We start from the raw sequence: 26,849 nt of genomic DNA, 5'->3' as shown, positions 1-26,849 counted from the left end.
AAGTCCTTTCAGTCACAAACTTGGTTAGTCATAGTTCTAAGCTTAACCAAGATGACGTGGCACAATCCAGCCCAGTATTTTGTCAGCCAGGCACTCATATGGTCCTTTTAAAGTTTCAAATCAATATAATAACTACATCATTCTTCTGTTCAGCATAATTATATCATAATATGTGTTATAACTATATTATATAAAATGTTAACATATGTAAGTGATATAATGCAAATGTGTGTGTATATGCAAGGAGATATGTATCACTGTAAGAATTCTTATTTCTGCATTGTGGTCACGTGGGCATAGAGTGGTATTATATCTTTGTCTACTCCTCATGCCATGTCCCCTCTCTTCTCATATAGTACCTCAGTTGTTTGTGGGTCTTAGCATGATTGGTGATCCAGACCTTTATTCCAGAGTTCTGTGCCAGTCCTGCTTAATTTGTAGTTTTCTACTCAGTTTCGTCACAGGAATATTAAGAGGTGCCCTAGGGAATCTCCTGAATTCTACGGGTGTTGATTATCTGTTGCTGTGTAACAAATTACCACAAAACCTAGCAATTTAAAACAGCACAAAGTTATGACCCCATTGTTTCTGTAGATTAGGAATCTGGTAATGGCTTAGCTGGATACTTTGCTTTTGGGGTATCTCATAGGCTGTACTAGAAATGTTGACTGGAAATAGTTATCTCAAGGCTCAACTGGTGAACGATCCATTTCCAAACTCATATGGTTGTTGTTAAGATTCAATTTGTTACAGGCTGTTGGACTGAGGGCCTCGATTCGTTACTGACTCTTGGCCAGAGACTTCCATCAGCTCCTTTCCAAGCAAACACGGCAGCTTGCTCCCCCAAACTATGCAGGCTGAGAAGGCAATAGAGTCTCATAAGATAGAAGTCACAATATTTCATAACCTAACAATGAAACAACATGACAACTGAATCCATTGCTGTATCCTGTTGGTTGAAAGCATGTCACTATATTCATTCCACACTCAAAATGAATACACTGCACAGGACATAAATATCAAATGGCAGAGATCACTAAGACTATCTTAAAAGTCTGCCTAACATATTGATGTACTTCTTTCTGCCACCATTGTGTATTAGCAACCCAACTGCACCAGTCACTAACTAGAGTCACCACTTTTTTTTTTTTCTGTTAATTCCATAGTATAAGAAACTTGAAGTGGCCAGATGGCATTCTCAGCTTTTAGTTTAATGGAGCCATTATTTTATCTCTTTGTAAAGTCATATTTTATTGGAAACCAAGATCTCTAAACCAGCAGATAACTTTTGAGCAGGGAAGACAAAGTTAAATCCAGCTTGTATCTCTTCCAGTAAGAACAAATCACTGCCCCATCCATGCAAGAAGTCATATAGCCAGATATATGTCGATATAGCCAGATCAGCTTTGTTAAGTGGGTGCCATGTTGCTGCGTGTATCTTTTCTAGCTCTACGTTTTAGAAGTAGGAACGTAACCACACTTTGGCTTGAGGGACCCTCTGTAGATGGTTAAACAGCATTAATCACCTGGCTCTCATAAGCTCCCTTTCTGAAAAGTAGATCAGTGTGCTATTTTGTGTCCCCAAGAATTTGTGTTAGCTCAAACCTAGTGTTCAGTAACCCCCAAGATGTTTGGTTATTTCGTTCCTAAAACATAAATATCCTGGTAAACAGCTATAGGTTCTTTTGGAAAAGTCTAATGGATAATTTATAATATACAATTTTGGCAGTGTAGCTGTAGCCTTCCTCAAGGGAGTTAAGCATCCTCTTCATTTAAGGTGCCCTGAGTCTGCAAATCACTCAAGTCTGGAAAATAAATAAGGACCATGACTACTGTACTGATGCAAGTCAGGTCTCTACTTGCCATTCCTAAAGGTTTTTGCTTATACAAGTAGATTTAATGTAGTACTCTGTCAATCTCTATTAGTCCTTGGGATATAATTATTTAGCCACAAAGATCTATACGTGTCTACATCTCTTCATGTCCCTGCTACCCATTATGGCAAACATGCCTACTTTGACCCTGGTAATTAAGTTCCAGTAGCAATTAAATGCTTCCTGTGGCTCCTGCCACTTCAGAATCCCACCATCCCCAATGTTTTCTGGGAGTCTGTTCCATAGGCAGTCTCTCCCACTGTCATTCCTGACTTGCAAAGATGAGCTAATTAAAAGAGTCTTTCAAGATTGCTTGTTTTCCCCTTATCACTGTATTTCTGAAAAACTTAGGGGAATAAGTGGATGTAAGCAATGGAACACAATAAATCCATGCTTATCTCCGTAAGCCTTTGGATAATGCCTTCAGTTCATTTTGACCACAGCAGGGGCCCAGTTATAGTCAACTAAACATACTGTCATGATTATTCTCTATTGTTCAGGGTAACACACTGAATCCAAAATCACTTGTCAGTAGTTCATATATATATAAACACAGCTGTATTAAATAGTATATTTCTCCCTCTCTGTTCTAATATCCTTAGAGTCCATTCTCAAAGATATTTCCCCAGTTTCCACTGATGTAAACTGTCAAAATATTGCAATATTTTTGCTGTGTGTTGTATATTCTCCAGAGTGAGACTTAGTATTTTTTTTCAAGGTTTGAGTCCAGTTACAGGTTTAGAATCAATGAGAGGTGTTTGAGTGGGTTGTTAGAATTAGCATTCTCTCACAAGGCTATAGGGGTTTTTTTAATGAGAAAGGGTGAATCTTCTCAGACAGAGGAAGTTCCTATTAGATGGAATTGGGGGGTTCAAGGTCCACAGCTTCATTGGAATCTATCCAAATATCTGTATCAATCCTTAACGTTACATTCTTTCCCAATCAACATCATAGGCATATTGTAAGAAACCCTGAGAAGTTTTGGATTTGATTCATATTTTAATTCAGTTACTGGCAGTATTAGACTTTGAATTTGGTTTTCAAAAATATCAAACCTGCAACTAAAAGCAGTAGGTAATCTTTCAGAGTAGCCACAGATATTTCATGTTCCTTACTCAGGATTTGAGATGGGAATTTAAAGCTTTGACCTCATCATCTACTTTTTTCCTAAAGTTCTAGTGTAGTTAAAATAGTCAACAATCTCCCCTCCCCCCAACCTGTCCTTAGGTTCCATATTATCATGATTCTTCTTTAAGTAGGTCCTTGGTCACTCAAAGCTATAGGCACCTGCCTCCACATGACTCCAGGCGATAATGTAAAAAACTATTTTATAACTGTATATTGTCATCTATATCCTATTTACCACTGACAAGAGGTTATTAATGCTTTAAAATCTAATCACATTATAGTATCAATTCTAGATTTCCATCTTTCAGATTCCGTTCCCCTGGACCCACTTTTAGTACCAAAATCTATATAAGTCTGTTTGCTCAGGAAAACTGAGCCACTACAGGTATTACAGGAATAAATGGTTTAATATGGGGATTAAAATTTATACAAATTTATGTGTAGTTGGTAGAGATTTGTCTGGAAGGCTGCAGCTAGAGGACAGAAAAACTCTCACTAGTCATCTCATTCTGAAGCACTGGTGTGAGTGAAAAATCTTGCAGAATGTTCAAGAAATTATGCACGTGAAGTCTCAAAGTGGGAGCTCATGAAGAGATCTAATTAAGTACCACAGTGAATGAGGTCGCCATATTTGATTCCCATGGTCTCCTAAGAATAATGGCTTCTGCTTCACTGATGCTTTCCAAATTTGTGATTTCCTCTTATTGGCAAACGCCAACATGAAACCACACAGAAGGGGATTCTGTGAAATAAATTGCCCAGACTTGAATACAAGTAGTAGCAGTTGTGTCAGGTTGTCAAAAGACAACTCAGAACAACCTACTTCTTTTCTAGCTCGGATACAGTTTTCCAAATGCTTGGACTCTTAAAAAAACAAAAAATCCAGTCATCCTTGGAAACCTCCATATCAGTGTGTTGAATTCAACCACCATTTTTTGAATGGTCTATGTCAGATATTACACTAAAACAGAAGAATACAAAGAAGAACAAGTTACGTTTCTTCACAATCTCATAGACCAGCAGGGAAGGAAAATATGGCAACAAAAAAAGTGATTTTTTTTTGAGATACTACCAATAATGGTATAATTCAAGATAGGGTGAAGAAAAATGGATTTGTGTCAGGTGAGCAAAGTGAAGGTCATTCTAAGCAAAAAGAACAGAATGTGAAAGGGCATGTGTTCTGAAAGATGAAATATTTAGAAGAAATTCAAGTAGATCTGTATGGCTGCAAATTAAGAGTTCAAAGAGGCAATAGGGGAGATTAAGTTGGAAAAACAGGCAGAAGTCAAGTCAGGAGGCACATATACAAGAGGTTTAACTGGTTTTTGTAGGAAATTGAAACCAATGAAAAGATTTAAGCCTTGGAGATTTGTTTTGGATAAAAGTCACTCTTATAGCAATATATAGTGGAGGAATTGGAGAAGGTCAAGGCCAGGGGCAGAAAGGTATTTTAGAAAGCAGTTGTCACGGTCTAGGTGTTATCATAAGTGCTGTGGTGGTTGAAGGAGAGGGGAGTGGTTTCAAAAGAAGTTCCACTTAATTTAGTGATTGACTAATGGGTTCTGGGGATACGCAGGGGGAGATGATTGGGCATAACCTCTCTAGTTCTGGCGTGGTTGAGCAGACAAACAGGTAAAGGCCATGAGCTAAAGTAGTCATTCAAGTTAATGTGTTCCTTGTCAGAACTAAACTATGGAGAAATATCTTGATCCATTTTATTACTTTTAAATGGAATTATTTTTAAAATTACAAAATGCACAAAATGTTCCTCTGTCTCCAAGGTACATAAAAAGAACATACTTTAACAATGTCAAAATAAGAAATACAATGTATGTGCAAATTTAGCTGCTCTACATGACCTTTCGTATCTGTCAATTAGAAACCCTTGTAAATAGTATGCTGTGAATGTCAGAAAATATAAGCAAAGGTATAGGGAATTTATGGCATTTAATCTGAGCCACTAACTTTATACAAGTCAAGGCATATTATATTCATTTCCTTTTTTTCTTGTTCTCTTTTTGCCTATTTGTAAATTCTGAGTTCAGTCTGTATCTTCATCTTAGTTTTCTTGCTGCAATAACTAATATAGTTCTGTTCGTGAGCACACTTTTGAATAAATAAAGGAATCAATTAACAAATAAGTCAAGTGAAAAGAACTGCATTATCACAATGTCCTGTTTACAGCATTAGATTAGATAGAGCTAGGAGACCTGGGTCCTCAGGTCTGTCACTTTAGCAGGTGACCTAATTCTCTTTGAGTCTCAGTTTCTGGATAATTGGTTACTTCAGTTTTTCACACTTATAAGATTATTTTTGAATGTTTATTTTCAGGAGTGCCCTGCTGGATACTGTAAGCAATGTATCGTAATCATTTTTGTATTCTCAACAATTAGTCTAGTATCAAGCATATGGTAGCTGCTTAATGATAATAGTTGAAAAATTAACTAGTTTATTAATTATCAGGAGTGTGAAGGAAGGTTAAGGTCGGAAAAGTGGGGGAGTCAAAACAATATCTTGACGTTCTGTAGTATGCAAGATCAAGGAAAGGCCAAAAACTGAGGTTTGAAAAAAGCAAAAATCAGTGGTAAAGCCATGTGGTAAATTTGGAATACCTCAGCTCCAGAGGAGCAAGCCAGCCCTTGGAATCAAAAGGGAAAAAGTAGGCTTAATCTTGAGCAAGAGTGATTTGCATCTGGCCTATTTTAGATTTTTAACCAATTATGAGAAGTGCTAGGTTTTGAGAATGTGAGGGAAGAAATAATTAGTTGGAGATTCACTGCTTCTGGGTTGTTGCATTTGTTTGGTGCGGGCAGGGGGATGGGGTGGGGTAGTGGTAGTGAGTGTAGGATAGTTAATGAATTGCATGCACTAGGCTGTTTTTCCTTTAAACTTTTAAATATATTCTTCAGAGTCAGAACCATTCTATGGTTAAAAATCTACCTAGGCTTCCACCAATACCTGTTGAGATCATGTCCTTATAAGGGTGCCTGGCTGAGGCATGAGAATCTACCTCAAGCTCTGTTTGCCAAGTTATGACCCTGGGAAGAGGAAAGGGGGAAGGCAGACGCAGGAAGAGCTGTGTTTTTTAGTCGGTTTGTCAGACAGGAATCTTTTTCTAATTTGCGCAAGGATGCGTATGTCCTGGTCCTAATAGTACGATGGTACGAAAGCACATCCAAAAGTCAATAACAAATCACTAGTGTAGATTCTGATGATCTAAAATACTCCAAGTTTCTCCATAAAATATTCTTAATATTTATTGTATGGCCGTTTCCATAAAGGTAATGATGAGATTATAATGAATCATTTCCAGTAACTTTATGCATAGTGACCACATGATAGCTTATTACTGAATGCATCCTTCCAAAGGGAAATCCACAGAGAAATAAGAAACTCATGTAAGCCGTGACCTGCTGCCATGAGATATTACCCCTTGATCTTTGTAAGAAACTTTTTCTAATTTCCATACTTCAGAGACATATTAATGAATACATGACCTATTAAAAACATTTCTTATTCAATTTTTGCCCTTCCTGAAAAATTATCTAGAATAAAAATTTAACTGCTATTGAATATGTGATGTTTTGGAGACTGTCGGTGGGATTGATTTGCAGACATTTTTCTCTTCGGTTTTTGTCTGTATCTATTTTTCTCAGTCTTCATTTTGACTAAAAACCAGGACAGTTTCAAACCAGGCAAATATATCCAAATATCCTCAAATATTTAAGCCAACTTATGCTTTGGTGGTATATAACATGGCGAAGATGCTTTAATAAAACATATTTATTGAATTCCTGTTTCTATTTAAAACAAGGGATTTTGAAACTGGGAAAATCCTAGTGGCCATAAGCCCAACTTCCCACTTCATGAAGAGATCTCTTCTTTGTCTTCTGCTTGAATACTTTCGGTGAACAAACCAGGAAGAGGTGGATTCCCTTATTTCCTATCTGTTCTGCTGGTGTTACTGAACAGCTGTACTTTCCAGAAACTTGCCCTTATTTTTAACAGAAATTCTGCCTTACTTCCGATCTGTCACTTTAGATTCCTTCTCACCTCTCTTCTAACCTCAGGTGCTCAGCAATGTTTTCAAAATGGTTAATATTTTACTAGGTCAAAAAATGTCCAATTTGACTTTTGTCTCTTCCAGACTGAATAGTTCCAAGTCTAGCAGTCATTCTGCATGCCAGCTAATTTCCTGGAAGTTCGCACTCTTGTTTCTCTTGCTCTTGCCAGTCTTTAGTTTTACAAACAACCCATTAAGAGACTGCCTGCCTATGGTTGAATTCCAGCTCCACTCCTTCGTAGTTCTATAACTTTGGACAGCTGTGCCTCAGTTTTAGTTATTACATGTAAGGCATTCATTTATTCATTATTCAACAAATATTTAGTGAGCACCTACCACATATTACACAGTCTTCTAGGTGGTTGAGAAACATTTATGACATAAAGGACCTCACCTTCATTCTTATGACAGCTCCTGGCACGTAGTTATATGTGTATGTTTGTGTGTGTCTGTGTGTGAAGATGACATCCAAAGTCATCAAAATATATCAGACATACTCTCACTAGTGCTGAATACATCAGGACTATTACCTTCTTAAAGTTGAGTGAATATTACTTCTTTTAAAGTAGCATAAAATTGTTTCAGTAGCTGGGTTAATTACTATTCTCATGAAGGCTAAGGTCAGCTGATACCCTCACATTTATTATTATTTTTTTTAAATAACATGGAGTGCTGTTATTAGTAAGTATAAAAACTCATCGGTGTGTGGAGTGCAAAGCTATGGTGGGGACCATGACCTAACCTGTGTGTAGTTGTACATAGGACAAAGTTTCCTTGATGTTGCTTCTGCATTACTGCCAGTTCTGCGGTCTGTCTGCTTAACTTTTTTTTTTTTTTTTTTTTGGCAGAAGGGGGAGAGGTAATTAGGTTTATTTATTTATTATTTTTAATTTTTTAAAAATGAAGGTACTGGGTTTGAACCCAGGACCTTCAGCATGCTAAGTAAGCATGCACTCTACCACTGAGCTATACCCGCCCCACCCCTGCCCCTCTGCATCTGCTTACCTTTGATCCTACTGCCCACTCTTCCCCAGCCCAGTGTGTGTGCCGAAACCAGCTTGGACCTGCTGTCCAGCTGTTTGTTAAAATTCAGGAATTATACAAGTTGGTTGAAAGCTACTGTTGGTAGCTTAAAAATGGTGATGAAGAAAGTATTTACACCACAGCAATCTGCAAACCCTACACATACATTTTTTTGTTTTGTTTAACCAGCTTACCAGCACATAGCTCCAAACCAACAGAACTTAACTGGTGTCTCATTTTTTTGTTTTTAGTTGTCAATTAAGCTTTGTGGACGTTTACTAATAGTTAGGTTTTGGGCTGGTACATGTTTAACTGTACCTTTCATCTAAGATATTTTTATTTCAAGACGGGAATTTTTTTTAAAAGATGAAAAAGATTTCAAAGCATATAGGAAGAAATCCGTGATGGTAGGAGGGAGTTCCTAAGAACTTTCATGAGGACAGGGGTCTTTGTTTTTGTCACTGATGCATCTCCACAACCTAGAAGATTATGAGGTTTATGGTAGGTGATCAGTAAATATTTGTGAAGCAGATGAATGCTTTATGTGTAATAACTAAACTGAAGCACCAAATGGTTAAATAACGGAGGTCATGCAGCCAGTACAAAGTGGCGCTGGAATTCAAACACTGACAGTCTTTTAAGGGTTTTTTTGGTTTTTTTTTTTTTAACTAAAAGACTTAAAACAGCTGGCCTGTGATTTATTCACATTCCATTCAGGGGTAATACCCTGAGAGAAAGAAAAGGAAGGTGACCCCATCAAATCTCCTTGTCACCTGAAACTTAGGATGTACACAGTAATAGTGCTACCCAAGAGGAAGAGACTGTATATACTTAGTATTTCTAAAAGGATGCTCCTTGAAGGGCTGCCTCTAGAGCATGTGAAGCCCTGGGCAAGTGTTTTCCGGGGGGAGGGGGTGTATGGGAGCCCTGTCTGTATAAATAATTTGATTAAACAATGTATAACAAAGTTAATTCTCATGGGTATAGTGATATATTGATGGAATGTGGAGTAATGAACAGAGAAGTGGTACTTAAGTATTTATTTTCTGATCAGACCACATGATGATCCTTCATGTTGTCCAGGCAGCATCTCCTTTTGTTCAGATCCAGGAACCATATTCTTCGTGTTCTTCCTTGTCAAATGTGTCCTTCCTAATTTCCTATTTTCCACCCAGTAAAAAGGTAGTGATACTGTTATTCCTCAGAATGTCATGGATCTTAAACCTTATTTGTACTGAAATGATATGGATCTTCTTGGTTCTACAGTTCCCTAATACCATCTCTTTATTATTCTGGCTATATCATTATGCAGAGTGCTATGGTAGCCATCATGTTCCCATGAATATACGCAGCGCTCGACTGTTCTAAGGTTGTGACTGCTTTGCTGTCAACCATAAATGTAAGACTTTCGTAGACTGTGCAGGAAAATGTGAACAGTAATTTATTTCCTGGACCTGTTGAATTTACTGTTTGGAATTTTATGGCATAAATATAGAAGAACACATATTCCAACCATGTGTTGTTTTGAACTCCTCAGGCCATAATTATTTCATTCCTATGATGTGATCTCATTCAACACTTGACCATGTCTCTGTTTTCTACTCACCAACACCAGAGAATAATAGGCATAAGGTCATGGGTACAGCAAAAAAAAGATCCTGTTTGTGAAAGGAATGTTTGTCATTTGCTTCAGACTGACCTGGGAGAGCATGTTCTCTCCACATCAATTGAAGGCAAGTGAGGGCATTAATTGTAATGGCCCGTTAGTGGTGCAAAGTAGTGATTGAAAAATCCTTGGAAGAGATGGATGTGGCCACCTTGAGGGACTGCTAGACATGTGGTATATACCTGCAGAAGGCGTGGGGTGATTCCACTGGGTGCCAGCACTAGGGTACAAAGGGTAAAGGATGCCGACCACCACCCCTAACACTCTTGGGTTCTGAAGCCCATAGGCAGCACCACAGTCAGGACATGCACAGGTGAGAGCTGACACGTGGGCCTCTAGGCAAGCAGCTTAAGCCAGGGGTCAGAGGTGGACTCTCAGAAATCCATAGTCGTGTACTTTTCCTGTATCTGGCATGAGAGTCACATAGAATCAGTGTGTAAACACAGCTCTAGAAGCCAAATTTCATGAGATGTAATGAAAGAAATACGCTGTTCTGTGGAAGCAATCTGCTTGTAAGGCTGCCCTCGTGGAACTGGGACCTAGTCCTTGGACTGTGGAACAACACTGAAAACATAAATCTGAGAGCTGCTCAGGGTCCCTGGTCAACCCCACATGTAGCTTAAAGGATCAGAGAGAGCTCTGAAGAGAAAAAGTGGAAATAATGGCTCTTGGGGCACTCTACCTGCAGGAAACCACAGGCTCTGGCAGTCCCAGCCACTGGAGGGGACTTGGAAGCCTTTGTGGAAGGCATTTCTAGCAAAGGGACCCAAACAGGTTCTGTTCCTGGCCAAAGGCATCTTGATGAGATAGTACTGCTGGTCTCAGCCAGTCCCAGCCATCAAAGTGAGACAGAACATTTTGAGGTAGGTGCTTCTGGTGGTCAGAATCCATGCAAGACAGGGTTTGAGATTAGGGCACCCTGCCCCAATGGCCTACTCCAGACAGCCCCAGAGATTGAGGGGGGACTTAGTCGATGAAGGGGCTGTAAAGCACAGAGTCCTCTGAGGGACCTGTCCTGGGCAGGGGCCCTACTTGGTGGGTCTGAGTACTATTTCCTAGCTAATGGATTATTTAATAAACTTAGGATCGATGAGGTCTGGCTTCCTGGAGAATGCCGCGAAAGTGCTATAAGTCTCTAGGGTACTAAATGGAGGTGTTTCACAGTTACAGTCTCCTTCTGCTATATGAAGTAACCCCACGGACTGTACTTTCAGAGATGTCTTTTTAATCTGTTATTGTGAGCCAAAAGCTCATGTTTGTGAAGAGAAAAACTGGGGAACTGTTCTTGATGCCTAGGGATCTTTCTGCTCTCAATCTTTTGATTATCTGTATCCTTGAAATTATTAGTAAAATATAGTGCCTGGTAAGATCTTTAAGTCTTGTTTGCCAATCTGACCTTGGATATGACTCAGATGGTGACTAGGGTTGATGTTTAGGGGTATAAACCATGTACTTGGCTGCTCGTTAATTGCTTCCTCTTTTGTTTAACTCAGAAATTGACAGATAGGTACCAAAGCAACAACTTCGGTCTTTTCTTTTAGTGTGCATTTCCCTGTTGATTAATGGTAAATCCTATTGTATTAGTAAAAATGTTCCCCTATTGTGTAACATGCATCTTTATGTTGTTTGTAGTCCACATATTGTAAATGTCTTGTCTGAATATAGACACTACAAATTTATACTTTAGTCTTTAGTTTTATGGTCACTTTTAAAATCTTAACTTAAAATTATGTACATTTTTATGCTTTTGTAAAAGCAATGATGTTTTTTATTTTTATCCCTTCTAAATAATGTGCCTTTATTTATTCAAAAGCAAAGATAGTTTCTCATCAGTTTATAGTGGGTAGATGCTTTGCATTACATTTTAATTGTTGCTCTGGAAATAGGCAATTAGTTCTAAACCAGGCCTGCCATTGTCATTTATTGATGAAGAAACACTGATACTGAGTTCCTTCTTTTGTAAATTTGAGATAAGCTGTCCTCCCAAAGACATCTAGATAAGAGGAATCAGTGTACAGTGTCATTTTGACAGGCTATACTCTCCTGTTAGTTTACATATCCACTCAAGGAGAAAAAAACTATCAGATACTTTTGCTGATAATGATAAACAAGAGAGGGAGTCTTGAGTTGGCACCTGAAGACAGCCTGTCAAGGCCGAGTGGAAGCACAGTCCTCATTCTAATGAGTTATTGCCCTACAGGGGGAGCCATCATGACAGCTGATCCCTTCCCTGCAGTTTGAAGTCCTTGTTAATGACGTAACTGTAATTCTCAGACCTATCAACAAGGACCTGACATGCTTTTTCAGTCCAGTAGGGTACCATGGGCTATTTTCATAATGTGCGTTTTCAGGACCTTATTCCTATTTTGAAGTGACTCTTGTTCTGTGGGGGTAGGAACACCAAGGACAATTCAGTTGCTCCCAGATAATTTGGAGAAAGGGCTAGTTCATGTTAGAAAGTGAGGAAAGGTGGCAGTTTTACTACAGATACTAAAAAACTTAAATAACTCAGGGGGACAATATGATGACAAATAGAATTTAATTAACTGTAAAACATACCCCGAATGTCTTCTGCCTTCACAAGTGTCTATCAAGCCCAGCTCATGGCCTTAGTCTCACAAAATAGCTTTGTTATCCCCGCCTCCTCTCTTTTTAAGAAGTCAACTAGCCCTAAGTGTGGCTGAGAAACATCATTCTCTCCTCTGTTTTTCTCTCTCCTCCCCTTCTTGTGTCAGAAAATACCTAATATTTCTTATTCATCATTACATTAAAGAAATGCTGATGTATTTTCAGAACCAATGTATCAGAACCAAAGGAACTGATGGTTTTATTCTAACACCTGATTTTTATTCTTAAAGAAAAAATGTTAATAATTAGCAGTTAAAGCCAATAAAAGAAGTATAAATATCAACCAAAAATGGTTTTAGAATTTTAGGTAATCTTAGGTGAATCACAGACTTTTTATTTATACAAAATAAAGAGCAGGATGAAGAAGGATTATTTGAATAACGAAAGAATCCAAAAAAATTACAAAATTATTTGAATTTTTCCCCCATAAAACAGAAATATTGATGTGTTTAACCTGCAAAACAACCTAGGTTTTGCACTTTATAGCCTGAATGACATAAGTGATAAGATGAAATAGTAAGTGAAAGTGCCTTGCCCAGGTTCTGGAACTTAGTAAGCGCCAAATAAATGTTGATTTGTGAACGATGGCCTCTGACTTCTGTCATTTCGGCTAAAGGCAAAATCCTAAAAATTTATGATGTGTGGGCTGCCTGATTATTCTTTTGTTATTATTCTAATGGTGTTATAGGACAAAAATGACAAGGATATTGAAAACCCAAGATTGTTTTCACAGCTGTTTGTGGTTTTATAAAGTAACATGGATTACTGCATCATCAGTAGAGCTATGGGCATCCACGTAGATTGCAAATACTGACTGTAGATTGAGTTTGTCATGATCAATTTTGCATCCCATGGCCTGCTGGGCTGACTTAGTGTAGATATGGCCCATGGAGTGGAAAGTCTTTCAGAATCTGATGTAAGACTAAAGAAACCCATGCCAAAGAGATCTACAGTCTGAGTGTGCTGAAGTTTCCTTGGTTCTTCTACATTTCCCCCCTCTTCACTTGAATTAGTTCTGTTCAGAATGATAAAAAGAGGTAGTCAAGAATTAGTTTTTCATAGTCTTTTGGGCAACTACTTCTAAAAGTGATTATTTATTACTTCAACCAACAAAACCCATGTGCCTTGCATCAAAATTCAATCCTTTAATACTACACACTGAAAAATTAAAAAAAAAAAAATCATCCTGACAAAGAATTACTCTGATCTTTCTTTTTCCTTTAAACTGTTAATATATATTGATTCTGGTTTCCTGAACCAGAACTTTATTTGGTTTTAATTCATTTTTGATAGCATAAATAAAGAAAACAGCTCTTTCTAAATTATTAATCATGTTGTTTAGTAAAAGTGAGCACTGCACAATGTGATGGCTCCTGAAAATCCATTAGTCTATTGTGAAATATATAATTATAGACTACTATGAAAATTAATTTTTATTACACATATGCATTTGACAGCCTGCAATTAGTTTTAGACTCTCTAATTAACATATGTTTTACTTAATGGTGAGTGATTATGAATTATCATTTAATTATGGATAATTTCAAATACTCATCTGTCTATTTTTTGCAAATCTAGAAATAAAACTAAGCATTTGTCAAGAGCCAGAAGAGTATGCTTCTGTTTTGTTTTTGTCCAGTACCAAGAATTATTATGAAATAAATAGTAATAAAATAACTTTCCTTTGAGTAAATTGCTGAATTTTTTTTTTTACCGTATATAACCTGCTATCATATTTCTGAATGGTGCTGTTTTTTCATGAGTTATTCATGAGCAATTTTTCACATAAAGAGAAATCAATAGTACAAAGAACTATAGAAGCTGTTATGTGTTGAAGTAATTAAATACCACTTTTTTTTCTGAGTAGTCATCCTAAACACTTAGATTTCATCAATCTACCTTAATTAGAAGAATGTATTTGTGTAATCAGGTTACAAGGACAAATTATACTTTTCATGTAATAGCACCTGACCATCTTTGAATAGTTATTTCATATTTATGTAATGTTTGATGAACTCTCCTAAGTTTTTCTACTTGGTGGTTTTTCTGTATCTTACAGATAAATTTCTGTATTTAGAAAAATAATATACAAATAGGAAAAACATGAAACATAAGAATCTGTTTTTTCTCTCTATATGCCAAATGAAACTGCGATCAAAATACAAGGCCTTAGAATGTTCTCATTTTCTCATTCTATAAATCCAGAGTGAATGGGATTAATGAGTTAATATTTCTAAAATCAGAATATCTTTATTGAGGTTTATAAGCAAGAGAAGATATTTAGTAATTCCTTGCAATATTTATCTTGGTATTTATGGTTAAATTTGCATTTTTGACAGAATATATTGCTTTAAAAAATCCTCATATTATAAAATGTAAGTAGAGAGATTGTAATTAAGTTTGGGCTGTGTAAATGTTTGCTAAAAGTAGCTCATACCCTAAAGCAGATTTTTTTTAAAAGATGGCTAGAATGAGCTGCTGTGGCTGTATTTGAAATATAAGTGGCCTAGATAATTATATTTCTACTCTGTTTGTTTTGATGGCACTTGAACTAGAATGCTAGATGAGTAACTTATTGTTGTAGGCAGAATAATGGCCCCACAGATACCTGTATCCTAATTCCTGGAGCCTGTGAATATGCTACTTTTATAGACAAAAGGGATTTTGCAGATGTGATTAGGTTAAGGTAGTATAAGATGGATTTTCCTGGTGGGCACAGTGAAATCCCAAGGGTCTTTATAAATGGAAGAGGGAGGCAGAAGAAGAGAGTCTGAGGGAGCTGTGACTAGGGAGGAATGGTCAAGAGATACAAGTGATTGGCTTTGTAAATGCCTAGGAGCAAAGATGCGAGTGACTTCTAGATGCTGGAAAATTCAAGAAAACAGATCCACCGTCAGATCCCCTAGAAGGAAGGCAGCTCTGCCAACACCTTCAGTTTAGCCCACTGAAACTTATGTTAGACTTCTACTCACGTCTGTTTTTCTACTTGGTAAAATTAAACCATAAGATTATAAATCAGTGTGTCTTAAGCCACTGAGTTTACGGTAATTTGTTATGGCAACTCTGGAAAACTAACACCCATTAAGCACAATTATATTATTATGACAACAACTACTAGTAGTAATAAAACAGCTGATCTTTATTGACCTCTCACATGTACTTGCAGCATAAGAATTTTGAAAATTAACTAATTTAAATCTTACGACAAACTTATGAAATTGGAACTATCATTAGCTTTGTTTTGAGAAATGTAAAAATTGAGGCTTCAGTTAAAATGTTAGCAAAGAGGTAGCGCCTGAGCTTCGTCAAAGTCTGACCTCAGTCATTTCTCTCTCAACCACTTTCTATGTCCTTCCTGTCTGGTTAGTGATGGATTAAACACAATCTTCTGGTTATAGAAAGATCTTTCCAAAATATTTTTCTAAGTTTAATATTCATTTAAATTTAGTAAAATTCAAGAAAACAGATCCACCGTCAGATCCCCTAGAAGGAAGTCTTTCTTAGTGAAAGTTTTACTGTACCTCAAAATTATAATTAAAATCACTAATTCTTAGTGGGTAGAAATGTAGGGGTACAAAAGTCAGACCTTGGTTATTCTAAACTTAACTCTAGGGTACGGCTGAATCTCTGCAAATCATCCTTTTCTTGTCCCAGCTGAGTAAAACAAAATGTGTCACTTAAGGTTTACACTACTTAGATTTCCATCGTTCAAGATTGGCTATTTTGATTAAGGTAAAAAATTCCTCTTTCCATTCTTTACCTGAATCCATCCTGCCTGCTTTTACCCCTTTATTAATTTGAAAAATCTAATCTGTAACAGATTGATCTGAGAGTGATAAAGCTATATTGTATTTAACATACTTCAAGCATCCTGTATATCTAGTAAACTTGTCAGCACAGGAACTTGTTCATTTACTTTACTTCCCTATATTTTCCTTAAAATCTTTACATTTTTAATCTTTCCAGAATTTGCATTTTTACCTACTTGTCATTTGCCTTCTGAATCTGATTGTTCAAATCTACCTACTTTTCCTAAATAGTTTTTTTTCCCTTGGTTTACATTGTGAATAATTGTGGGCAGAAATTATTTTTCTTGGACTCATTTCCTCTACACTTTTTAATATATTAATATCATTCAATTCCTATTTTTTTCATTTAGATAATAGCTGATGAAGACAGCTGTTGCAGTATAAATTGTACACAAGGTAGTTCAAAATGCATTTTGATGACGGCTCCTTATACTCAAGGAAGGGCACTGAGGCTTGGCCATTTTCACTCAGATCTTCCATGGAGCTTAAGGGGGATACTGATTTAGCTTCCTGACACAAGAAAAAACAAACAAGAAACAAAACAGTAAAACAACTAGTTGCAAACATCATCTCAGAAGCTATGGAATAATGCTAATAATAATAATCATGATTATTACAGGGGGAGCAACAGACCTACACTGCTTACTGTTGATCATATGCCCAAGGCTGAAAAATACATAGAAGTATTTGGAACTTTTACATAATTCTTCCCTCAGCATCCTACAACCACTGCAGGTTTATGAAAGAATTACAAAGTAGAAAGCCAGGCCAAAACCAAACCCAAACCAACCAACCAAACAAAAAACCACTTAGAAATATCCAGGATTTTGACCCCAAATTCTTTTTGGCATCTCTGGCCCCAATGAGTTGGTTAGTGAGTGTTTCTCAAAGGGTGGTCCCACGCCAGCAACATTAAAATCACCTGGGAACTTGTTAAAATGCAAACTCTCCAGCTCAACTTCAGACTTAAGTGAATCAAAAGCTCTGGGGAAAAGGTTCAGGAATTTGGGTTCTAACAGTCTATCCAGGTGATTCCAACTGACGTCAGTGTCTGAGAAACTAGTGTAGATCCTAGGGGAGCTGGAAGTCCTTTCTCAAGGACTAGTCTTATTTAAGCAATTTTGATGATGCGTCCTTTTTTGTCAACTGTACCCAGTTCTGTTATCCTTCAGAGAGTAGAGTGACTTTCCAGGGCAGAGAAGCAGCAACAGAGCATGCAAAAACCAAACAAGAACATAAATTTAAAAGAAAAAAAACCACTAATAAGAAAGACCTCATAAGCCTAAGCACTTGTAACTTCTTTTCCCTCTGAGAATTATATTCCCCAGCACACAGTGGGCCTGAAGAACTCTCAAAGGTGGGCCAGTTGGACCCATGATGTGATCCAACTGCTGTTTTATGACATGTATCAAAAACATCGGAGAAGTAAGTTAGAAATGCTGTCAATAAACTCAGATTTCCACAGATGACAGATCTCACTCCTAACAAGGTTACTGCCTTTGAGTGAACAAACAAGGCAAACAATGACACTCACTGTTGCGAAATGTTCTTTAAGGAGTATTTGTGTGGCTCTCCATGCAGGATGTACCATAGAACCACAGCACACCCACCAAGCCTGAGGCCGACTACTTGACGGCTGCAGACAGCTAAAAATTTGAAGCTGAATAATGCATGAGGTGTGGTGTTTATTAGGAATGAGTACTTTATTTTATTAACTAATTTAAATATCTTTTTTAAGTCCCCTAAGAAGATCTCTGGTTTGGAAAATTGCAATTTGATGACAATTCAAATACTCTAAATGCTATGTTACATTCAATGCATATGATAAATTCCTTATTTCAAATTTAAATTGAGGTCTACAGCTTTTATTAATAAAAACCTTTTTTCTCACTGCTACCACTAAATAAATATTAAACATATTCTAAAATACTAGTGAAAAGAGTGTCGGTTTTTAGCTTTTCAGAGTTACTCATAGGTCCCTATTTGTCTTTGTCTAGGATTCCTGTGAACATTCCTCTTCAAAGTGGGAGGAAAATGGGTCCTTTAGCAGCATTCAGGGTGCAGCCCTTGCCTGTAACTAAAATAAAATATGTGCCTCTACTTGGTCCCCAAACAGTTCTGTGGGAGACTTTCTCAAATTTTTAAGGGTCATGTTAGTGGAGAGACTCTTCCTTTTTGCTTAAAGTATTGTAGTAGCTTCCTATTTGTCTCCCTTGTTCCGGTTTCCCCCCCTTTTAATCCACCTTACTACTAATTAAATTTTTCTAAAATTTTTAAAACCTTAACTTCTATCAAACCCTTCATAGTTCTCCATTACATGTGGGCTAAGTCATTTTGACTTCATCTCTTATTGTTATATCCAGATTTTGGAAAACTCCTGAGCGTGAGTTTGAATGCTCATGACAGACCTGGTCCTGTAGCAGGAAGGGCACAAAACTACAGTATCAACATGGTGCCTCTTCTCTTAGAGTGTCATTTTTACTTATTAATAAGTAGTTTAAATAATACTGTTTACTTTAATTGACATCCACTTTTAAAAGAAATCAAGTGTCTTTTATGCTTGCAAAAGACTACCTTGAGCTCTGTTTTAATTCCTCTATAAAACATGTTTGAGATGACTCAGACTGTACAAACTCTCCATTCCAGATAGCCATGCTGACGCTGGCCTTTTCTTCCCTTAAGGCTGTCCAGACCCTGGTTCTCTAGGTGGGTTCCACTCATCAGTGACCATCTGATTCTCCTTTTCATCAGGATTTACCATACTATGCTACCCAAGAGTAGGTGATTTACCTAGAAAGCTTACAGATTCCTTCAGCTCCTCTAACTAGCCAGATTTACTGAACTTGCTCAGATCAGCTTGATTTATCCATTTTAGACAAGCTACTGGACCAGCAGCTGCCATTATAGGGATGTCCGATTATACCTCCTAATTATTAAGGTTCCTCCTCTTGGTCATGATTGGAACAGGTTCCTCAACAAGACAGAATTCAGTTTTAGAAAATGTGTTTCCTAAAATATGTAAGATGATGTTGAATAGAATTTTTTTTCTTTTCTTTTTTTTTTTTTTTTTGTGAGAGGAGTGAGGGACTCAGAATTTTAAGTGAAGTCCCAAACCAAGTACTAAGAGAGAAGTATGTCCATATTTGACAGAAAACACAAGGTTTCTGCCCTATATTTCTTCCAGGTTGATTAGGGGGCAAATGGATTTTTCTGAGACCCTCACTCCATGCCATCTAGCCTACAACCAGAAGACAAAATTAGGGAAACATTGGTTAAAGAGGAAGGATGCAATGATCTAGAAGGAGGATGCTGGGGTGATCTGGTAGACTCTCAACCCTAAGCTTTGTAAGAAGCTAAAAAAATTCAACTTTTATGGAGGTAAATTTTACATGCATACAATAAAACGCACCAGTGAAAATGTATAGTTTGATGAGTTTTGATAAATATAATCATCACCTGTGTGATCACAACCACATTCAAGATGTAGAATATTTCCATCCCCCAAAAGTTCCTTTGTGTTCTCCACTAGGTCTTAGGCAACCTCTGATTTGCTTTCTATCAATTTAGACTAGCTTTCTCTATTCGAGGACTTTGTATCAATGAAGCCAAATAGTATGTTTTTTTGTGTCCTTTTGCGCAGCATGTTTTTCAGCCTTATCAGTGTTGCCTGTATTCATTCCTTTCTGTTGCTGAGCAGTATTCCATTGTATAAATATATTACAATTTGTTTAATTATTTACCTATTCATGGATATTTATATTTCCATCTTGGAGCTATTATGAATAAAGTTGTCATAGACATTCACATATGAGTCTTTGTGTGAACAATGCTTTCCTCGATCTGTGTAGATGGACTGCAGTAGCAACACTGTGTATTAGGTATATGGGTAATTTTTTATAAGAAGCTGTCACAATGTTTTTCAAAATGATGTGCCATTTTATATTGCCCCCAGCAATGTATGAAAAGTTCCAGTAACTCCACATTCTTAGCAACACTTGATAGCTTTAATCTTTTACATTTGATTATCTCAGTGACTTTAATTTGCATTTCTCAAGTGAGTAATGACGTTGAGCACCTTTTCAGGCTCTTATTGCTCATTCAGATATTTTCATGTGAGCACCTGCTAAAATCTTTTGCCAATTTTTAAATTAGATTGTTGTGAGAATTCTTTGTCTAGATATACACACGTAACATATATATAGTGTGTGTGTGTATATACATACATATATATCAGCTTGTATATAAATATCAGCTTGTAAATTCCCATAGAACTATTGTCATTTTAACTGGGAAAGCTGAATCTTAATAATATTGAGTCTTTTTTTTAAATTGAAATATAGTTGATTTAACAACATTGTGTTAGTTTCTGGTGTACAACAAAGAGATTCAGTTATCTATCTATATCTATCCGTATATACATACACACATATATAGATATTCTTTTTTAGATTCCTTTCCATTATAGGTTATTACAGGATATTGAATATAGTTCCCTGTGCTGTACAGTAGGACCTTGTTGTTTATCTATTTTATATAAAGTAGTATGTATATTTTAATCCCAAACTCCTAATGTATCCCTCCTTCCCCTTTCCACTTTGGTAACCATAAGTTTGTTATCTATGTCTGTGACTGTTTCTGGTTTATAAATAAGTTAATTTGTATCCTTTTTTTAAGATTCCACATATAATATATGATATTTGATATCAGATGATTGTCTTTGACTTCCTTCACTTAGTATGATAATCTCTAGATTCATCCATGTTGCTGCAAACAGCATTATTTCATTCATTTTTATGACTAAGTAATATTCCATTGTGTATACATATATACCACATCTTCTTTATCTGTTCATTTGTCAATGGACATTTAGGTTGCTTCCATGTCTTGGCTATTGCAAATAGTGCTACTGTGAATATTGGGATGCATGTATCTTGTATCTTTTAGAATTAGAGATTTCTCCAGATATATATACCCAGGAGTGGGATTGCTAGATCATATGGTAATTGTATTTTTAGTTTTTTTAATGACTCTCCATACTGCCCTCCATAGTGGCTTAACCAGTTTACATTCCCACCAACAGCAGAGGAGGATTACTTTTTCCTCCTACCCTCCACAGCATTTAGTATTTATAGACTTTTTAATGATGGCCATTCTGACTGGTGTGAGGTGATACCTTATTGTAGTTTTGATTTTCATTTCTCTAATAATTAGTGAAACCGGGCATCTTTTCTTGTGCCTGTTGGCCATCTGTATGTCTTCTTTGGAGAAATGTCTATTTAGGTCCTTTGCCCATTTTTTGATTTGGTTGCTTGTTTTTTTGATATTAAGCTGTATGAGCTGTTTGTATATTTTGGAAATTAGTCTCTTGTCATTTGCATCATTTGCAAATATTTTTTCCCATTCTGTAGGTTGTCGTTTCATTTTGTCAATGATATCCTTAGCTGTGCAAAAGCTTTTAAGTTTAATTAGGTCCTATTTGTTTATTTTTGCTTTTATTTCCATTACTCTAGCAGACAGATCCAAAAAAAAAAATATTGCTGTGATTTATGTCAAAGAGTGTTCTGCCTGTGTTTTCCTCTAGGAATTTTATAGTATCTGGTCTTGCATTTAGGTCTTTAATCCATTTTGAGTTTATTTTTGTATATGGTGTTAGAGAATGTTCTAATTTCATTTTTTTTTTACATGTAGTTGTGTAGTTTTCCCAGCACTACTTATTAAAGAGACTCTTTGTCCATTGTATATTCTTGCCACTTTGTCATGGATTAAATGACCATAAGTGCATGGGTTTATTTCTGGATTTTCTATCCTACTCCATTGATCTATGTATTTGTTTTTGTGACAGTACCCTACTGTTTTGATTACTGTGCTTCGTAGTATAGTTTGAAGTCAGGAAGCAGGATTCCTCCAGCTGCATTCTTCTTTCTCAAGATTGTTTTGGTTGTTCAGGGTCTTTGGTGTTTCCATACAAATTAAAATTTTTTTTGTTCTAGTTCTGTGAAAAATGCCATTGGTATCTTGATAGGGATTTCACTGAATCTGTAGATTGCCTTGGGTAGTATGGCCAATGTGGATTCTTCCAATCCAAGAACACGGTGTATCTTCCATCTGTTTGTGTCATCTTCAATTTCTTTCATCAGCATCTTACAGTTTTCAGAATATAAGTCTTTTGCCTCATTTGGTTTATTCCTAAGTATTTTATTCTTTTTGATGTGTTAGTAAATAGAATTGTTTCCCTAATTTCTTTTTCTGATATTTCATTTTTAGTGTGTAGAAATGCAACATATTTCTGTATATTAATTTTGTGTCCTGCAACTTTACTGAATTCATTGATGAGCTCTAGTAGTTTTCTAGTGTCATTAATTTTTTAAATTACTATTTATAATAATTCCTGAGCGGAGTGTTGAAGTCACCATTCAAAAATAGACAAACATATGTATAATATTATGTCTGCTTAATGAAATGCCTCTTTTATTACCAAGAAATATCCTTCTTTATCCATGGTAAATTTCTTGTCCTGAAATCTACTTTGTCTGTTATTAATGTAATCACTCCTAGCTTCTTTATGATTAGCATTTTTATAGTTATATTTGTTAATCTTTTTACTTTTAATCTATATTTGTCTGTATTTAAAGAGCATTTCTGATAGACATATATTTTGATTTTTATTCAGTCTAATAATTTTTACCTTTTAATTTGTTTGGTTCATATGTATTTAACATAACATTTGATATTACTGAGTTTAAGTGCAAAGTAATATTTATTTTCTACTTGTACCATTTTGTTGTTGTAATTGTTGTTCCTTCATTCCTGTTTTTTGCCTTTCATTTTATATGTATTACTGAAGTATAAGTCATAGCTCTTTGTTTTGTTTTTATTGGTTGTTGTAGAATTTACAGTAAGTTTCTTTATCTTATTAGAGTTGCCCTCAAAGTAATGATACCTCTTCATCTATAGTATAAGAACTTTAGACAGTTTACTCCTAATTCCCTTTCCATTCTTTATGGTGTTGTTGTAATACATTTTATTTTTACACATGTAATAATCCTGTAATATGTTGTTATTCCTTCATCATGTATCTTTTAAAGAAACTTTATAATGTGGATAAGATGTAATTTATATTTACACACAAAATTATCGTTTCAGAAGCTCTTCATGCTTTATGCCAATCAGAGCTGTCATTTGGTACCATTTTTCTTCTGCCTGAAAACTATCTTTACATTTCTTATTGTACATATTTGTCACTAACACTTTTTTCACCTTTTATTTGTCTGAAAATAACATTTTTATCTTTTTTTTGCTGAGTATAAAATCTGGAATAATAATTTTTTTTGCACTTTAAGAAAATTATATTTCTCATGGATAGCGTTTTTGAAGAAGGCTCTAGTCATTCTTGTCTTTTTCATATGTATTGACTATGTCTTTTTTTCTGTGATTGCTTTTAAGATTTTCTCTTTTTGATTATGCATGCCTTGGTGTGGTTACTTCATACTTCATTTTCTTCTTGCTTTTGATTCATTGAATTTCTTAGATCTATGGGTTTGTAGTTTTCATCAAATATGGAAAATCTTTGAACATTATTTCTTCACGTAACTTTTTCTGCTGATTTCCCCTATTGTCATTTAAATTACACATCTGTCAGACCACTTCAAATTGTCCCATAAGTCACTGTGCTTTGTTCATTTTTTTTTTAGTCACTTTCTCTCTGTTTCACTTTGAATACTTTTTATTGCTATGTCATCACAGTTACTGATTTTTTTCATCAGTGCATAATCTAGTTTGCTCATCCAATGATTTTTCATATATATCTAGTGTATTCTTTGCACCTAACTTAGCCTTACTTCTAAGGCGCAAACTTTCTGAAGTCTCTCCTACCTGCCCTGAATATTGGACAAAGTGTTTCCACTCTTGTTGATTGGTACTTGAATACTTCCCAGTCCAGTTTGATCTCTGGGAATTATTTATTTTACGGGTCTCCACTAGCTCTATGCTTGATTTTTGGAATTTCATCCTGTGCTTGACAGCTTTGTATTGAAAACCAGACTCTAGAAAACCCACTATGGAGATTTCTAGAGTGCTTTCTCTGAATTCTCACCCCTCTCTGTATTCTTCCTGGAAAAGTGCAGCTGCCTTAGCAAACTCAAACCTTGATTTCTGCCTGAGCTCAGTGAGACCCCTAAGCTGTGCTTGGCTTCCCCCTCCATGTACTGCAGTCCACAATGTTCCTCCAGGCCAACAGCCAGAAAGTTTGAAGTGCCCCTCATTTGTTTTCCTCTGCTCAGAGATCACAGTGTTTAATTCCTAAAAGCAGTTATTTCATATGTTTTTTTTTTCCCCCAGAGTTCAGCTTGTTTACAAAGTTTGGGCAAGACCAAATTACTTACTCTAATATGGTAGAAGCTTTAGAAAAGGACATATAAGTCAAGAGGCTTCTTTTAAAATCTCAAAGTAAGAGCAGGGTTGTGTGAAGGGGGAGCTTTCAAAATATGTCTGGCAAAATACAGAGGGAAAGAAATCATTTTATATTTGCATCTCTCCAAGTTCAGACTGTTTAGGAGACTAGGAATTTAGGTGAAAATGCTTAAAAAAATTTTTTTTTGGTTTGCATTTGTAAACAAGGGAAAACAATTTGAGCAGAAATTAAAGTGGACACTGAGTTCAAGGGAGACTGACATGCAGATTCCTGGTTTGTATTAGAGGAATCAGCAACTTCATGTTCTAATTTAGTTCTCTGATAAGTTGGATGTGGTTTGTTTCAATATTTACATCATTTTTGCCAAGTTTCATATTAGCTTGGATATCTGGTCAAATTTTGATGCTCTCTTAACCTCTCTTTATACTTTGAATACCAGAGAGTTATTATTTCTAGGGATTGGTAGTGGAATCAATAAAACCACTGAGAAATTTACAATATTGCTTTTCTGCGGACCAATCCTCCAGGGACAAGCGAATCAATCAAAATTAAAAAAATTTCTCACCACATTTATCTATAGGCAGAATATGCTGAATTGGAATAAATCTTGGGATAATTTAACTTGAACATTCTGTGATTCTGGCCTCTGAACTTTTGTCTGTGAGACCTGCTTTTGACCTCCTCTTTCCCTATTTTAATTACTCTCTGGGGCCCAGCTAAAGTTCCATTTCACCTACTCTGTCTTCCCTGACCACTTCAGGGCACATTCATCTCTTTGCCCTCTGAATTCTTAAACCATTTTATGACTTGTATATAATTGATTATATATTAACTTGTTACATACTATTTAATTTATGCAGTGTTCTTATTCCAATGTCTTCATGTGTGTGAAAGTAATTACTCTTTACTTACGTTGCTTATTCTTTCAAGTGTTTATTAGATAGCTCCTCTGTGTCAGGCACTTTGCTAGGAGATGATACACACTGGTGAAGTAAAAAGATACGGTCCTCATTCTGATGCAACTTGGAATGGCAAGAGAAATACGTATCATCAAAATACAGGCAAATGTATAGTAATAAATTGTGATAAGTTCCTTGGTAGAAAGGTACTGGGATCTATAAAAGAAGACTATTAGGTGAGACTGAATTAACTTTGGTTAGGGAAAGTCTCTTTATGAAAAAGATATTTGAGCTGAGATATGAAGAATGAAAAATAGTTATCTAGGCAAAGAGTATGGGGAAGAGCCTTCTAGGCATTAGACGTGGCGTGGCATGAACCTGTGGGCTAGGGAAGAGCTTGACACAATGAAGACTATGGAAGACGGTGGCAGCTAGAGCACGGCTGATGTTAGTAAAGGGTGGGTTTAGAAAGAAGGGCTGAGGGCAGATCTGCAGGGCCTTGTAGCCACATTATGAGTAACTGTATTCTCATACTACAGAAGTTGTTTAATCATTATATTCTGAATGAAAATGAGCCCAGGAGGCAGAATATTGCTTAAAAAGTGGAATGACCTAAATCCTCAAAAGTATAAGGCAAAGGTGACACTAGAAGAGTTGTTTTCAAACTTCAGTGTTAATCAGAATTGTCTGTGTGCTTATTAAAAAAATGCAGATTTCTGGTCATCAACTTCAGCGATTCGGAGTCTGCTTTTTTTGCATTTGATAAGTACCCAACTGATTCTTGCCCATATAAGTAGCTCTGACTCCATTCTGTGAAATATAACTGTAAACAGTTAATCATTTCCTTAAACAAAAACAATAACAAAAACAAAACAGTGTTATGGTAGGAATGAGCCTGAGTGATGACAAAGGGAATAAGGAGAAATATAGACACCTCAATGGAATAAAAGGTGTTAGATCTGTACCTATAAGAATTTGTCGTACAGTGAAATGTGGATTAAGTCCTGAAATATTCAAAGTTCAGCTATTAAATTTTAAGTTACAAAACTCCCAACTTAATTTCTCAGCATCAAGGAATAGGTGGTAATATACGTTCCTTTGAAGACAGTAACTGTGTCTTGCAGACCTTTTCATCCTGCATGGTATCTGCCAGAGATGGGTGGTTTATAAATGTTGAATGCCTGAATGAATGCTTTAATGAGTATTTTCCTGATAATTCTTGCTCCAGTTTTTCCCAGCACAGTTATCACCTTCTGCCTCACAGTGTGGGGAAGAGGTAAGGTACTAATAGTTCTAATAACTGATGTATTGCTCCTTGGAGTAAGTTGAATAAAATAATGTCTGAAAGA

The 26,849-nt window shown here is 36.1% G+C and overlaps 1 protein-coding gene across 1 annotated transcript in view; it reads right to left on the bottom strand.

The window, feature by feature from the left end:
• Window positions 1-337: 337 nt before the first annotated feature.
• Window positions 338-26,849, bottom strand: part of IMMP2L (inner mitochondrial membrane peptidase subunit 2) — a 929,241-nt gene continuing 902,729 nt past the window's right edge. Inside the window, exon 8 of the mRNA XM_064487436.1 lies at window positions 338-857. Coding sequence (XP_064343506.1) covers window positions 748-857 — 110 coding nt within the window. The 3' untranslated portion in view covers window positions 338-747. The remainder of the gene's footprint in view (window positions 858-26,849) is intronic.

This window comes from Camelus dromedarius, chromosome 7, assembly GCF_036321535.1.
Source record: "Camelus dromedarius isolate mCamDro1 chromosome 7, mCamDro1.pat, whole genome shotgun sequence".
Taxonomy (NCBI): domain Eukaryota; kingdom Metazoa; phylum Chordata; class Mammalia; order Artiodactyla; family Camelidae; genus Camelus; species Camelus dromedarius.
This window is presented reverse-complemented; position numbering and strand designations above follow the sequence as displayed.